This window comes from Carlito syrichta, unplaced genomic scaffold, assembly GCF_000164805.1.
Source record: "Carlito syrichta isolate Samal-C Ts95f unplaced genomic scaffold, Tarsius_syrichta-2.0.1 Scaffold90604, whole genome shotgun sequence".
In the NCBI taxonomy this organism is placed as follows: domain Eukaryota; kingdom Metazoa; phylum Chordata; class Mammalia; order Primates; family Tarsiidae; genus Carlito; species Carlito syrichta.
The window spans coordinates 41,110-54,933 of record NW_007034700.1 but is presented as its reverse complement, the minus strand read 5'-3'; the positions used below and the strand labels follow the sequence as shown (position 1 = coordinate 54,933).

Genomic DNA, 13,824 nt, shown 5'->3' with positions numbered 1-13,824 from the left:
ATCTTTTTTCTCTATGTAGTTTGTCTTTTTACAGATTTGACATCATACCACACAAACTATTTGCATTCTGTTCTTTTTGGCCTATTAATGTAACTTAGACATTTTCCCACACCATTAACAATTAGACATAACAGCTTTTTTATGGCTTCTAATGATATAAATACATGTTTTTCCTAGTTGTGAAGCTCTTGGGAATGATTCATTCTTGCTTACCTCTTCTTGTCACTTTGGGATCCGATCTCCTGGCCTTGGAAACCCTCAAGTGGGTCACTATCATCACTTGGGGACACTGCAAAAAAGTTCTAAGGGCTTACAGGTGCTGTGTATCCAGGTTCACCCAGAACTCAAAGGCAGAGCCCTGCAGACCACAGTGAGGCAGTACAGAAAGCCTTACATTCCACAGCCATCTGCTCAACTGACTCTCAAATTTCTCTCCCACACAGTACAATAGAAGCCGCTTAAAAAAAAACAAACCAAAAACCAAAACAAAATCCCCAAACCTGCTCATCTGCCTTCATAAGCTGAAGTTCAAGCTCCTTCCTAAACACCGTCTCTAATACCTTCTCTTTAGAGACAAAGCAAGCTGTATTATTTGGCTTAAATATTTTTAAAAACTGCCAGGACATCAAAATCCAATTTGGTTCCAGACATTTGAGTTGCCCCAAGTGTACTGTTCATGCTGACCCATCTCTCATTCTCCACTGATATTATTTCATTTTTCCAGAAAAATGATTATTAATTGTGAAGCCCCAAATTTACCCCTAGACATAGAATTTGTGAATATCAAATAAAATTAAATGCAAAGATACTTATTTATAACATTCATTTTGGGCCGGGCTCGGTGGCTCAGTCTGTAATCCCGCGCCTTTGGAAGGCTGAGGTGAGTGGATTGCCTGAGCTTGCGGGTTCGAGACCCATCTGGGCAACTAGGCGAGACCTCATCTCTACAATAAATCAAAAAAATTAGCAGGGCGTGGTAGTGCGTGCCTGTAGTTCCAGCTACTTGGAAGGCTGAGGTGGAAGGATCGCGGAGACCAGCAGGTCGAGGCTGCGGTGGCCGGGAGCGGCCACTGCACTCCAGTCTGGGTGATAGAGTGAGACTCCAACTCAAAAAAAAACCAAAAAACACAAAACATTCATTTTGGCTAACTATCTTGGGGGAACTTTGGAACCACTGTTTTTTATTATTATTGTTTCTATTATTGTCAAACTTAAATAAATTGGTCTCCAGAAGTGCAATTGCCGAATGACTATGCAGAGAAAGCATTAAAGTTAACTGAGAGAAAGAAGATTAGGAATTCTGAAGGGTCTAAGATTCCTGTTCTGTAACTGATGAGCTATAAGATCTAAAGGAACACAAATTCTCTAAGCCTCCTCTCCATCTCAAAAACAGCAATAGTAATCTTCACTTTGTCAACCTTACAGAATTTTTTATTGGGAACAGATTAAATAATGCATGTAAAAGTAATTTGTAGCTTATAAAAAGCTGTACACATAAATTAGGAAAAGTATTTTGCTTTTAGATAAAAAAGACAAGGTGAGATACAAACTGCCTTTTGAAATGTTATCTGTACATTCAGTAACCGCCCTAAAATGCCAAGATACCAGATAATTCTAAAAAATTTCACCCATGATCGTCCAGTTTTCCTCCACACATGCATCATGCTAATTAAAGGATTGGCTATCTTCATGCTGTGTTAGAGGAAACAGAAGTGTTAGGACAAAGTAGACTGACATGCTATCTCAAAGAGCTGACACCAGCTATGGCGGAACTGAGGAAAGTTAAGGAATTAGAGGTAGGAAGGGTTAGGATCATTGAGGTTATAAGAATTTCAAACTTTTAAAAAAGGCATAAACAGCTTAGAATTTAAAGAAATGCTAAAACATGTTTTTTCCCAAAGAGGGGTACCTTTCTCCAAACCCCTCGACAAGCGGCTTTGTGAAGCTATTATATGCAACTCCTTCAGAGTCTGACATTTGATTACATTTAAAATTCGTCTTTGCTTCCCTTTTCCTTCCTCCTCCATACACCATGTGTTCCTGCTCCAATCTCCCACTTTTTCCTCCTTTGATTTGTTTCCATTTCAATCCCTTCTAAAAGTCTGGGTCCAGTTTCCTCCTGGTTTCTTTTATTTATTTATTTTTTAATTGAACTCCCCCTCCCCCCGCCTCCTTCTGGTTTCTTAACCTGTCTGGCCTGGCTCTGCTGATAACACACCTCCCACTCTTACCTCATATAAACATTCCTCTTTGGAAAAACCACACCTCATTTTTTGCAGAAAAGACTCAGAAAAATATTCGAAGTGATAATACTTTCTTAAGGTAGAAGTGATAGGATCGTTAAATTCCAAGCTGTTTCCCTAGCAGGAGAGAGGAAGTATGGGACGAAAAGCAACAGTAGGTCCAAACCCGCTCAGACTCGGTCACTGGCGGCGGCACGATGGCATTCTCAATTCATCCGGGCAGGCTCCGCTGGCCAGAGGCATTCAGTCAAAGCAGGTGGGAGGGGGAACAGGCAGACAGATGCAAAGGTGGAGAGAAAGAAAATGGTAGGTACATCACAGGAGGGCGTGGATGGGGGGAGAAGGAGCGTCAGAAACAAGGAAGGGAGATGGAGTAAAGAATAAAGGAAAGGCGAAAACGGGGCGAGAAACGGGAGGACTGGAGAGAGAAACAAACAGGAGGGCGAAAATCCACGTCCAGGGTATGAACAGGATGGGCAGGGGCGACAGGGGAACGGACAGGGCCAGGAGAGGAGCGGCGCGGGAGACTGCCATGCCTAGCCTCATCTATTTGTGTACTTCCTTACACTGTCCTCGGTAGCTGCCTTATCTATTTTCACCTCTGGCAGGAGCCGCCCGCCGATGTGGGAGCCGGGGCCGCCGATGAGGGACACCACGCCGTTGCAGTCAACCGTGCTGTTGCGCTTCACGCTGCGCCGCAGGCTGGGGAAGATGCGCGAAGAGCGGCTGCCCTGGCTGTAGCCGCTGTAGCCGCTGTAGCTGCTGCGGCGCTCGCGGGCCCGGATGGGGATGAACAGGGAGTCCCGGCGGCCCTCGCTCTCCTCCACCGTGCTGTGCTCGTCATCCGCAAACTCGTTCTCTGAGCCGGGGTCTCGGAACCGCCCAGGACCCCGGAAACTGAAGATGCTGCTTTTGCTGTTGTGGCGCGAGAGGAAGGGCGAGCCAGGGATGCTGAGCAGCGACTGCAGGGTAGGGAGGGAGGGAGGGAGAGAAAGAGAGAAAGAAAGGGGAGTGAGACAGGAGTAGATGGACCCTTACACAGAAGCAAAGGCAGCCAGACTCCCCAACCTGGCCCCAAGTTTGCAGTCCTGTGATCAGAGGACAACTGTCTGCAGAGAGTACTTCCGGATGCTGACTGCTACTGTTCACCATCCACTACTACTCACATGCCCTTGTCCCATGCCTTAAGAGACATACCCGTGTTTGTCCAGTTAAGGAGTCAAAAAATCCACCCACTATTTGCTCATGTATTCCTAAGACGCTTTTATCTCATGTTCTCTGCAACCTTACCCACAGGGAAGCACATCGCTGTGTGTGCATTTATTACTATGAGCTTGCAGGGAATGTGCCTTTAGCTTACTCAAGTTAGACTCTAGTCACACTTGACAAAAAGAGAGAATTTTAGACGTGTCTGTATCATTTGCCATGTTCTCCATGAGTACATATTCTGGAGGTCAAACACTATTCCAACAGTGGTCTTCTAGCTTTTCAGATCAGTTGAACATTATGTATGCCCCTCCCATCCAAATTTAAAGTCAACATAAATTTTTTTTTCATCAAAAGTTTAAACGGGTCAGGCGTGGTGGCTCATGCCTGTGATCTCAGTACTTTGGGAGGCTGAGGCAGGAGGACTGCTTGAACTCAGGAGTTCAAGACCAGCCTGGGCAACACAGCAAGACCTTCACTCTACAAAAAGTCAAAAAATTAGCTGGGCTTGCTGATGCACGTCTGTAGTCCCAGGTACTCAGGAGGCTGAGGTGGGAGGATCACCAAGACCAGGAGGGTGAGGTTACAGTAAGTCATGATTGTGCCATTGCACTCCAGCTTGGATGACAGAATGAGACCCCAACTCAAAAAAAAAGTTTAAATGGTTTTAAACAATTTAATTCCCAGCGTTGACATTTTAAAATAAAACTCTTCTTTATCACTTGGAAATTTTTCATTTCTTTTGCCTCTTCAACTCATACTTCCATTCCAATTCCCTAGAGAACTTTATGCGAATGTATATTTTTGTTTTAATGCAATTTATTGATCACTCTTGATTTTACTTCTCTGCATCAAAACATTATAAGTAAACTGTACTTAATATTTAAAAATTTTTCCTGTGACCATGAGTTTCTAAGAAATTTAAAAAATTTTCTGGATTGAGTTTTTATTACCATTCTTATGAATACAACTGATCAAGTTACACAAATACATTATACATTTTATGAGTTATAAGCTTAAGAAAGAAAACTTTTACATACTCATAACATCTAAGAGTGCGATGGATACGATTTTTTTTAATTGGTGCTTAAAAATTTGTTGACAGTATTATTAATTGTTAGAATTAAGACATGGCTCACCATCAATCCTTCCCTTCCTAACAGTAGACTTAAAGTACTGAGAAATCTTATTCACATTAATATCATGTTGAAATGGAATAATTTTGCTATACTAATGTTGCGAAATTCTTTGACCTTCATCCAGGTTACCAAAAATCACAGAGAAAACTATTAACAAAATTTGCTGTATGATCTATTGACTGATAATTAATTTAGGTTCTCTTTCAATTTTATTGAAAGCAAAGAAGTAAAAATTCAATTTGCCAAAGGAATTGTTATCTAATTGTTAGATGCATTTTTTTCTTGATTTCTGAGAATATCAAATGAGACTTTATTGTTTATTAATAATTATATGAGTTACTCTTACATGAGGTACTCTATTACTTAAAGGAACCTTGTTTAACTAACAGAAGGTCGAAATAATTAAAATATGTTAACTTTTTTATATCACTGCCAACATATATTTTTTAATAATTTTATCTTATCACATGCTTTAAATATCTTTTATCAAAACCTTAAAGCCACAGATTCAAGCTCATGTATGAGAATGTCCATCACAAGATCCAATGATCAAAGCCAGTCCTCAGAGTCTAACTGATTAAATTAGACTAATTTTTGTTTCATATTTTTCTTTCTTTCTTTTCTTTTTTTTGGGGGGGGAATCAGGGTCTCTATCACCTAGACTGGAGTGCAGTGGCATGATCACGGCTTACCATAGCCTCGACCTCCTGAGCTCAGATGATCCTCCTGTCTCAGCCTCCTTAGAAATTGGGACTACAGGTGTGCACCACCACGACTGGCTAATTTTTGATTTTTTTGTAAAGATGAGGTCTCACTATGTTGCCCAGGCTGCTCTTGAATTCCTGGGCTCAAGTAATCCTCCCATCTCAGCCTCCTAAAGTGCTAGGATTACAGGTGTGAACCACCATGCCTGGGCAGCCACTAAGCCTAGCCTAAAACATTTTAAAAAGAAGATAAAGAGGTCTGAAGACCAAAGAGTTTGAAGACTGCTGCAATAGAATAATGAAAATGTTTTGTATAAAATAAGCTCAACTTAAAACTTATAAATTATCCTTAGCCTTAACAAGTATACATTTTGGCCAGGCACGGTGACTCACGCCTATAATCCCAGTACTTTGGGAGGCTGAGGTAAAAGGATTACCTGAGCCCATGGGTTTGAGACCAGCCTGGGCGACCTGGCGAGACCTCATCTCTACAATAAATCAAAAAATTAGCCGGGCGTGGTGGCACATGCCTGTAGTTCCAGCTACTTGGAAGGCTGAAGTGGAAGGATTGCCTGAGCCCAGCAGGTTGAGGCTGAGATGGCCATGAGCATGCCACTTGCACTCCAGCCTGGATGACAGAGTGAGACTCCAACTAAAAAAAAAAAGCATACATTTTATGAGTAAAAAGCTTAAGAAAGAAAATTTTATACATACATATAACATCTAAGAATGTGATGGATAGAATTTTTTTAAAAGGATTTAATTTAAAAGAGAAATTGATAGGAGATGGGTAGGTAGGAGGTGTCTCAAGACAACCTCAGAAGATGTGGAAGTAAAGGAAACTGACACATACCTGAACTATGCTGTAGAAAAACTGAAGCCACTTCCATCATTAAGCCAACAGAAGACATGGCCATGTATGTGTGTAGAGGAATGGAGAAGGGATGACTAAGAGCACAAGCGCTGGAGTCAGTTGGACCTGAGTTCAAACCTTGGCTCTAACACCTACTAGCTACCTCGTTCTGACTAAGTTAGTTTCATCTTTCTAGGCCTCAATTTCCTCATTCTTCCAGAGAGACTGCAGGAGAGTCCTGGGACAAAAAAAATTACCGCCATGCGGGGCATCTAACAAGCCTTGGTAGTCAGCCATGGCCTCTAGGAATCTACAATTCTTTTCAAATGGGGAAATTAGAAGTGAACATTTTCATGCAAAGCAGGTCGTCTCAGAAGCCCAGTTTTATTTTTTGAGCTAAGGAGTATTCAGTGCAACTCTGTACTAAAGTCTACAGAATAATTAGAGACCATTCTATAGCAAAGCTTAACAGCACCAAGGTATATATTAACTAGATCAGTGATGGCGTTCAAGACAAGGGAGGATGACAACAAAGCTGCCATCACACTTTCCCCCAAAAGAGGATGAACCAGGAGAAAGGTGAGGTGAGGGGGTAAGAGAGATGGCTCTTAGCCAGAAGGAGTCTCAGAAGGGGTTAAATCAGATGTCTGGAAGTCCTGCATTCACCTGTCCAATAACATCTGAATGCTAGTCATGTGCAAAGAAGCAGACGTTGACTTTAGGACTTTATCTAAGAGAAGAGAGGAGAGGATATGAACATAAAAGAAGTATGCACACAATGTATACAGAATGCTTTCTACACAGAGAGTAAAAAGCAACAAATAAAGAGTATCTAAAAAACACAGTGGAAGGATGAAATTTAAAAAAAATTTTTTTTTTTTTGAATTGGAGTCTCACTCTGTCACCCAGACTGGAGTGCAGTAGCTGCTCCCAGCCACCGCAGCCTTGACCTGCTGGGCTCCGGTGATCCTTCTGCCTCAGCCTTCCAAGTAGTTGGAACTACAGGCGTGTACTACCATGCCCGGCTGATTTTTGATTTATTGTAGAGGTGAGGTCTCGCCAAGTTGCCCAGGCGGGTCTCGAACCCGTGGGCTTAGGCAATCCACTCACTTCAGTCTCCCAAAGGCACGGGATTACAGGCTGAGCCACCGAGCCCAGCTAAAAATATATATATAAATGTACTTATTACCACCAAACTGTATACTTAAAAATGGTAAAGACAGTAAATTATATACATATACTTTACCTCAATTTAAAAATTTTTTATAAAAGGTATAGGGAAAAAAAGATTTACCTGATTCATGATGGAAAATTTCCTCCCTATTCTGTTGTCTGGCAGCCGAAAGCCCTTCCTCCTCATCCCATCTTCAGACTCTGACTTAAACACCTTCTCAGGATCCATTTTCTCCTCTCCTTCAGAGAGTTCCTTTTGCTTCCTCTTCTTTCTCCTGTTACGTCTTTCTTTGGCACTCTTTGAACTGAGTTTAGAAATTTCAGATGAGCTCCGAGGAGAGCCCACTCCATCTTCACCTTCTTCCTCTATGGCATCTTCTGAGACAGTCCCTGCTGAAGTGGCCATCGCAGCAGCCTAGAAAGGAGCCACAGCAACATCTCAGACAAGAAGCCACCCAACGCCAACCAACTAGTATAGAGCATTTCTCTTCTCATAGGTAAGGAAAGGAGGGAAGAAGAGGGTCATCCAGCCTGTTGGAGGAAGCAGGCTGTAGCCAGGACCTGGTTGCCTTCATTTTCTAGCTGAATTTGTATTTTGGCACCCAGCCCTAAATGATCAGAGCAGAACCAGTAGGGAGAGCTTTGGGATTTATTCTCCCAAGCATCTCACATAAGAGCTCGGCTACCTTCTTGGTACCAGAGGATCCCTTCTGAGCAAGTCTGAAAATGAATGCTAAGAAACTATATTATATAGAGTTCAACAATGTAAAAATACATGTATATTTGGATAAGGATTAGAAAGTGAAGCGTCAGGGCTTTGGGATCACAAGTGTTTTTCAAATTTTACTTTGATATTTTGCCTATATCTTCTTTTTAATTAGAAATAATAATTTTGGGCAACCCCTCTGAATCCTCTCCTACTGTAGGAGCTTTTCTGTCCTCTTATGATAAATCATAAATCCTGTTTTCTCAAAAAAAGAAGAAAATAAATAATAATTTTTATAACCACAGAGATCTAACATCTTTGTCAACAAAAAGGCTGTGCTTATGTGAAGCATTATATAAACTGCTCTGGTCATTTTTCTCTTCCCAGTCAACATAACACTGAACAGTTGAGAAATTCAACAAAGTATCATATTAACAAATAATTTGGACATTAGCGCAAATAGAATAATTGGACAAACTATCCTCAGTTGTTATTTGGGTTTTAATCAGATCAATGACCTCTAACTGAAAATGTGCCTAAAAAAACATCAATTGCAGTGGTCATCAGATGAGGCCTTAGTCACCTTGATCTGGCAGGAAGGCCTGTTGCAAAGGATTCATCACCAACCTGTGCCTCTTCCTGTTGCTTCTTAAGTTGCTCCAACATTGCTTTGAACTCAGCCTCTTTTTGCTCTGCTTCCTCCAATGTTGCTTGATTCTGCTCTTCATAAGCCATGGCCACCACAGCCAAGATCAAGTTTACCAGATAGAAAGAACCCACAAAGATGACTAAGACAAAGAAGATCATGTATGTTTTCCCGGCTGCTCGTAAGGTCTGCAAAGACAAAGACCATTTTCTGAGTCACTTGCAACAAATGAACCAGGCTAAAAATAACTAATGGGCCTAGTTTCTCTAGGAAATATTTGCATTTTGAAGAGGACAGTCTTTCCTTGTGTGGTATTCCTTCTTACTGTGGACACTTAGTATCCCCAATAGTCAAACGGCTTCTTTTATCCTCAATTCCTATTAAATGACAGTAGTGACCTAACCATTGTGACAAAAAAGGTCCCCTTCCTTTTCTAAATAGTCCCTATATACTTCTTCACAGAAAAATGCTTGACTTTTTTTTTAAGGAGTAAGTGCTCAAGGCAAATCATTATATTTGACTTTGTCAGTTGGTTCTAAACAAGTACAAAGAAAAGAACACAAAACTTCAGTTCATTTATCTGTTGGTCTCAAAGAGTATTAACAGATAAACTTCATCTTTGAAATCAGGTCCAAGTCACAGAAAATGCCCATTGTGAGTAACACTCTACCTTATCCTTTTGTAATAGGATGGGTTTTAAAAGAGCAATATGTGCCAGTATCCTACCTATTGCTATTAACATAGCATCATGTTTCTTTTATAATTATATGTTTAAAATGTATACTTGCTATAATTTAATTTGTCTATAAAGATGCAATGCAACAAATTATCTTGAAAATTTAAATGCATGCTAATCAATGAGAAATTTTTTCTAAGTAAACCAAGAAAATTAACATAGGAAACGGAAAATAAGTTTCTGGAGAAGAATAATGTCAGAGAATAATTATATCTCCAGCAATAAATCATTACTACAACTAAAAAAAAAAAAAAAAAAAAAAAGAGCAATATGATAATATGACACAAAGCATAGTGGAGACAAAAAAAAAAAAGAAAGGAGAGTCCGAGGCCTATCCTTTTCACTAACAGTGAGCAAATGGACATCAAAGAACAATTGGGTTTTAGGTTACATATATGTAACCCACTATTACTGAGATTTCACCTTTATTCTTTCAACAACAAAATGAATTTAGCATCAATCATAAATACTTCATGAGAAAAATTCAAACCTGATACAACTCTAGTAAGAATTAATTCAGGATCTGAACTAGAAACTTCCCTTAAAGAGGTTCCTTTATGCATGAAGGGGACATTTTTTTTTCTCAAAGTAACTGGCATCACCAAATGCCTGAGTCAAAGAGAAACAATGGATTGTCATAAAATTTCAAAGCTGGAAGGCCCTTTGCAATCACCTAGACTAACTTCTTCATCACAACCAGCAAAGTTAAATGACTTGTCTAACGTCACCAATGTTGCCCAACCAAATGACATTAACTTCATTTTTATCTGTACAACCTGCCTGATCAAGTTCAAATGTGTTACAAAAAAATCTCAAAAATGTGGATATATTTAGACTCTAAGGTCCTTGTGGATGGAAATTCCATCTTTATGATGTCTATCTTGTATAGTGCCCTACACAAAGAAGTGGTTAATATGTCTTAAACATATGCACTATATATATAAAAAGAGATATGCTGCAGATGGTGAACCACAGGAAGTAGATAGAGATAGCAAATTCCTAGGCCAGGCAAGAGGCCATCAAGGCTGTAGGCTTCTACAACTATACATGCCTGACCATTCAAGAAACAGAGTTGGGAACTGGGAGAAGTCACTTAGTGTTGTCAACCTGCTGACTGTGGGAAATACCATCCTTAGATCTATATAATGTGTTCACTGAAGGTCTCTCACACAGAACATCCCCAATTCCAAACAGCCTCATGCAAACTCTATAACCAAAGAAAAGAAGTATCACTCACCAATTGATACAAGTTTTCCCAATAGTCCTGGGTCATAAGGCGAAATAATGCCAGGAAGGCCCAGCTAAAAGTGTCAAAACTTGTGTAACCATAGTTGGGGTTCCTTCCTGCTTTCATACACTGGTACCCCTCTGGGCATTGTCTGAAGAAAGAAAGGGAATTTCAGGACTTGTCAACATAATTCCACCTGGTCATAACCTTGGAGATAATAAATAACCATCTATAGAGCCAGGCCAAGACTTGAAAGAAGAAAAAAAAAAAAAAGAGAGAGAAAGGAAATAAGTAGCCAGCCAATTTCTGGGGACAGCATAGGATCAGAATCACCTGGCATGCGTTTTAAAAATGAGACCCCTGAGTCCTACCCCAAGCCTAGGAATTAAAAGTTCTAGATATGGGATCTACGAATGCACACTTTAAGGAGGTATGCCAGGTGAGTCTTATACGTGTTGAAGTATGAGAACCACAGTCCAGATTCATCTCAATGCACAAATCAATCAAATTCAACTTAGCTACTATCCCAAATGACAAATGGCTAAAAGCTCCTCTTAACCATCTCTGTTATCTTAATATTCACTGTGACAACCTAAGTCATAATAGGGATTTCAGTGACCTCAGTTATACCATTCCTTCTGCTTTTAGACTCACTTCATATTTCTTTCAATGTAATCTCTACTATCTTCAACACAGAAATTAAATAAACTTTTAGCTGTCATGATCATATTAAAATACCAAATCCTAGAGGACCAGTATACTCTGAATAAAGACACTACCATGCTACATTTATATAGCTCTCTGTTTGTGAGGCACTTTCATGTGTTATATAATTGGATCCTTACAGTAACCCTGTGAGGAAAAGAGAGAATGGCTTATTAAATCTAATTTATGGATGGAGAAATTGAGGCAAAGATAAGTTAAATGGCTTGCCAAAGGTCTTAGAGCTAGAAATAGCAGAATCAGGACTCAAATATTATGCTGCTACTCTTTTTCCTCTTCTATGTTGTTAGGTCTAGCATGTTTTGGGTCATCCTTGGATGCTAAACTATCACGAAGACAGTATCTTTCCTCTCTATTGTATTAACTGTGCTAAAATAGGACAAGAGGAGTCTACAAGAGGCAGGTAACATCTTTGATTTTGGCTTGAGACTACAGGCACATTCACTTACTAGTGAAATGTCAACTTTAGATGGACAAACATGATACAGAAAGAAAATATATATTGACCAATAAGTCAGATCCAGTTGTATGGTCTACTACATGAGCACAAAGAAAAATGAAAATATTACCCATTTTGACCCATCATTTTAAGGCACATCATTTTAAGGAAGGAGAATAAAATTAGGTAAGCTACTTACCCGGCATCAGAACTGTTCCCACAGAGTAAAGGTTCCAGCATGCCAGGAACTATGTAAAAATTTGCTAGAAAAGTTTGAAGAGGCAGGGAATGAAAAGGCAGATTTAAGTGAGTGAGAGAATAAGGTTACACTGTCCCTAACTAGCACCAGCAGAGACAGTTATTGATTTTAGCTCATAAATCTTTTCCGACAGCAGTGAAAGCTGATAAGAATTCTTTCCCATTTAGCTGGGCGTGGTAGCGCGCGCCTGTAGTTCCAGCTACTTGGAAGGCTGAGGCGGAAGGATCGCCGGAGCCCAGCAGGTCGAGGCTGCAGTGGCTGGAAGCGTGCCACTGCCCTCCAGCCTGGGCGACAGAGTGAGACTCCAACTCAAAAAAAAAAAAAAGAAGAAGAATTCTTTCCCATAAATGACTTTCCTATATATATTTACAAATTAAAAGTGCTACCCCAAAGTCCTTGATACAATGTACTCTTCACAGATATCTGACTTCCAGTCATACTTCAAATCTATATGCCAGATTCTGGTACTTGAATCAAAAGGGTCTACAAGTAAATTTTCTGACTTCTATATCTCTTTATACAACTTTATTCTTCTGTCCTTATAACTTCTCTTTATCAAAGATATTCTGAAACTTATTGGTCACTAGCTACCAAGTCCTATTTTTAAATTAGAAGGCATATTTCCCTTTCCTGCATGTGTATCTGAAACTTCCTTTGCAACATTTTTAAAAATTTTATTTTATTTTAGAGTGTGGAACTTTGCAACATTTTCTTATGGCTACTAAACTGACTTTTTTTTCAAGAATGACTAATGATGTTGCTAACTTTTTTCATGAATTTATACAAGTATCACTATATCAAATTTTCCTTAAAGTGAGACTTAAGTGCTTTGGTTTCTCAAAAAAAATGATTAAAACTCCTTAACTGCAATAGGATCAAACTGTGCCTTAGAGATGACCTGATTCCCTAGACTAGATCAATTGCTAAGGTCTCAGCAGTATTAAGAAAGCTTGTGTTCCATAGGTACACTCTGGACTAAATGTTTAAGTATCCCAGGTAACTCAGCTAGGGGAAAATTTTTTATTATGTTTCTGAGCCTGAATTTCAAAGCAAAAGTTTAGGGGTACATGTGAGGAAGCTATAAAGTCTCATGCGATTTTTAGAGGGAGAAAGGGCTGATGTTTGAAAGCGTCTAGTTCTAGTGCACTGCCATGCCTTTTTGGCTCAGATTACGTTTTCAAGCTCAGTGGTGGTTTCTCACTATGGAAACTAGCTAGACTTTTCCTATTCCTCTTGCAGCGAAGGGGCCACCTACTTTTATTGTTGATATACTCTTCCCAATCAAAGCCTTTGGTGCCATTTTCCAGATAGCTCTCATTGAAGTTTATGGGCCACACAACACACTTGTTTCGAAGGTTCCCCATGAACAGCTGTAGTCCAATCAAGGCAAAAACACTTAGGCAGAACACTGTCAGGATCATCACATCCGACAGCTTCTTCACAGACTGAATCAGGGCACCCACAATTGTCTTCAGGCCTGAGGAAACAGAACCCCCAGAATCAGAGTCACCTCAAAGCCCTCCCCACTTCCCCCAGCCTCCCTCTTAGCACGGGCTTTTCCTCCCCACACTGCCACCCTTGAACTATGGACACTTTATACCACGAGAATCACAACGGGTCAGCAGAATCAATGATTTTCCAGGTGTACCTATTTTAAAGTCAGTATTTCTTAAAAAGCAAAACAAAGCTCCTTCTTCCACCGACACGTGGCTCCTTTCTTCTTGGAAACACTCTCTGACGACTTTTTATAGTTCCCCACATGAGCCAAG

At 40.1% G+C, this 13,824-nt stretch overlaps 1 protein-coding gene across 9 annotated transcripts in view; it reads right to left on the bottom strand.

Moving 5' to 3' along the window:
* SCN8A (sodium voltage-gated channel alpha subunit 8) overlaps positions 1 to 13,824 on the bottom strand; it is a 115,508-nt gene that overhangs the window by 65,923 nt on the left and 35,761 nt on the right. For 6 of the 9 annotated variants that reach the window (XM_008058608.2, XM_008058600.2, XM_021712540.1 and 3 more), the window contains 6 exons: positions 13,311 to 13,532; positions 11,996 to 12,059; positions 10,644 to 10,785; positions 8,652 to 8,858; positions 7,440 to 7,733; positions 2,843 to 3,205 (listed from right to left, as the gene is read on the bottom strand). In XM_008058608.2, the coding sequence (XP_008056799.1) occupies positions 2,843 to 3,205; positions 7,440 to 7,733; positions 8,652 to 8,858; positions 10,644 to 10,785; positions 11,996 to 12,059; positions 13,311 to 13,532 (1,292 nt within the window). Of the gene's footprint in view, positions 1 to 1,959; positions 1,971 to 2,809; positions 3,206 to 7,439; positions 7,734 to 8,651; positions 8,859 to 10,643; positions 10,786 to 11,995; positions 12,060 to 13,310; positions 13,533 to 13,824 lie in introns of all 9 variants that reach the window. The other 3 variants (XM_021712551.1, XM_021712549.1, XM_021712536.1) reach the window with 2 other exon arrangements.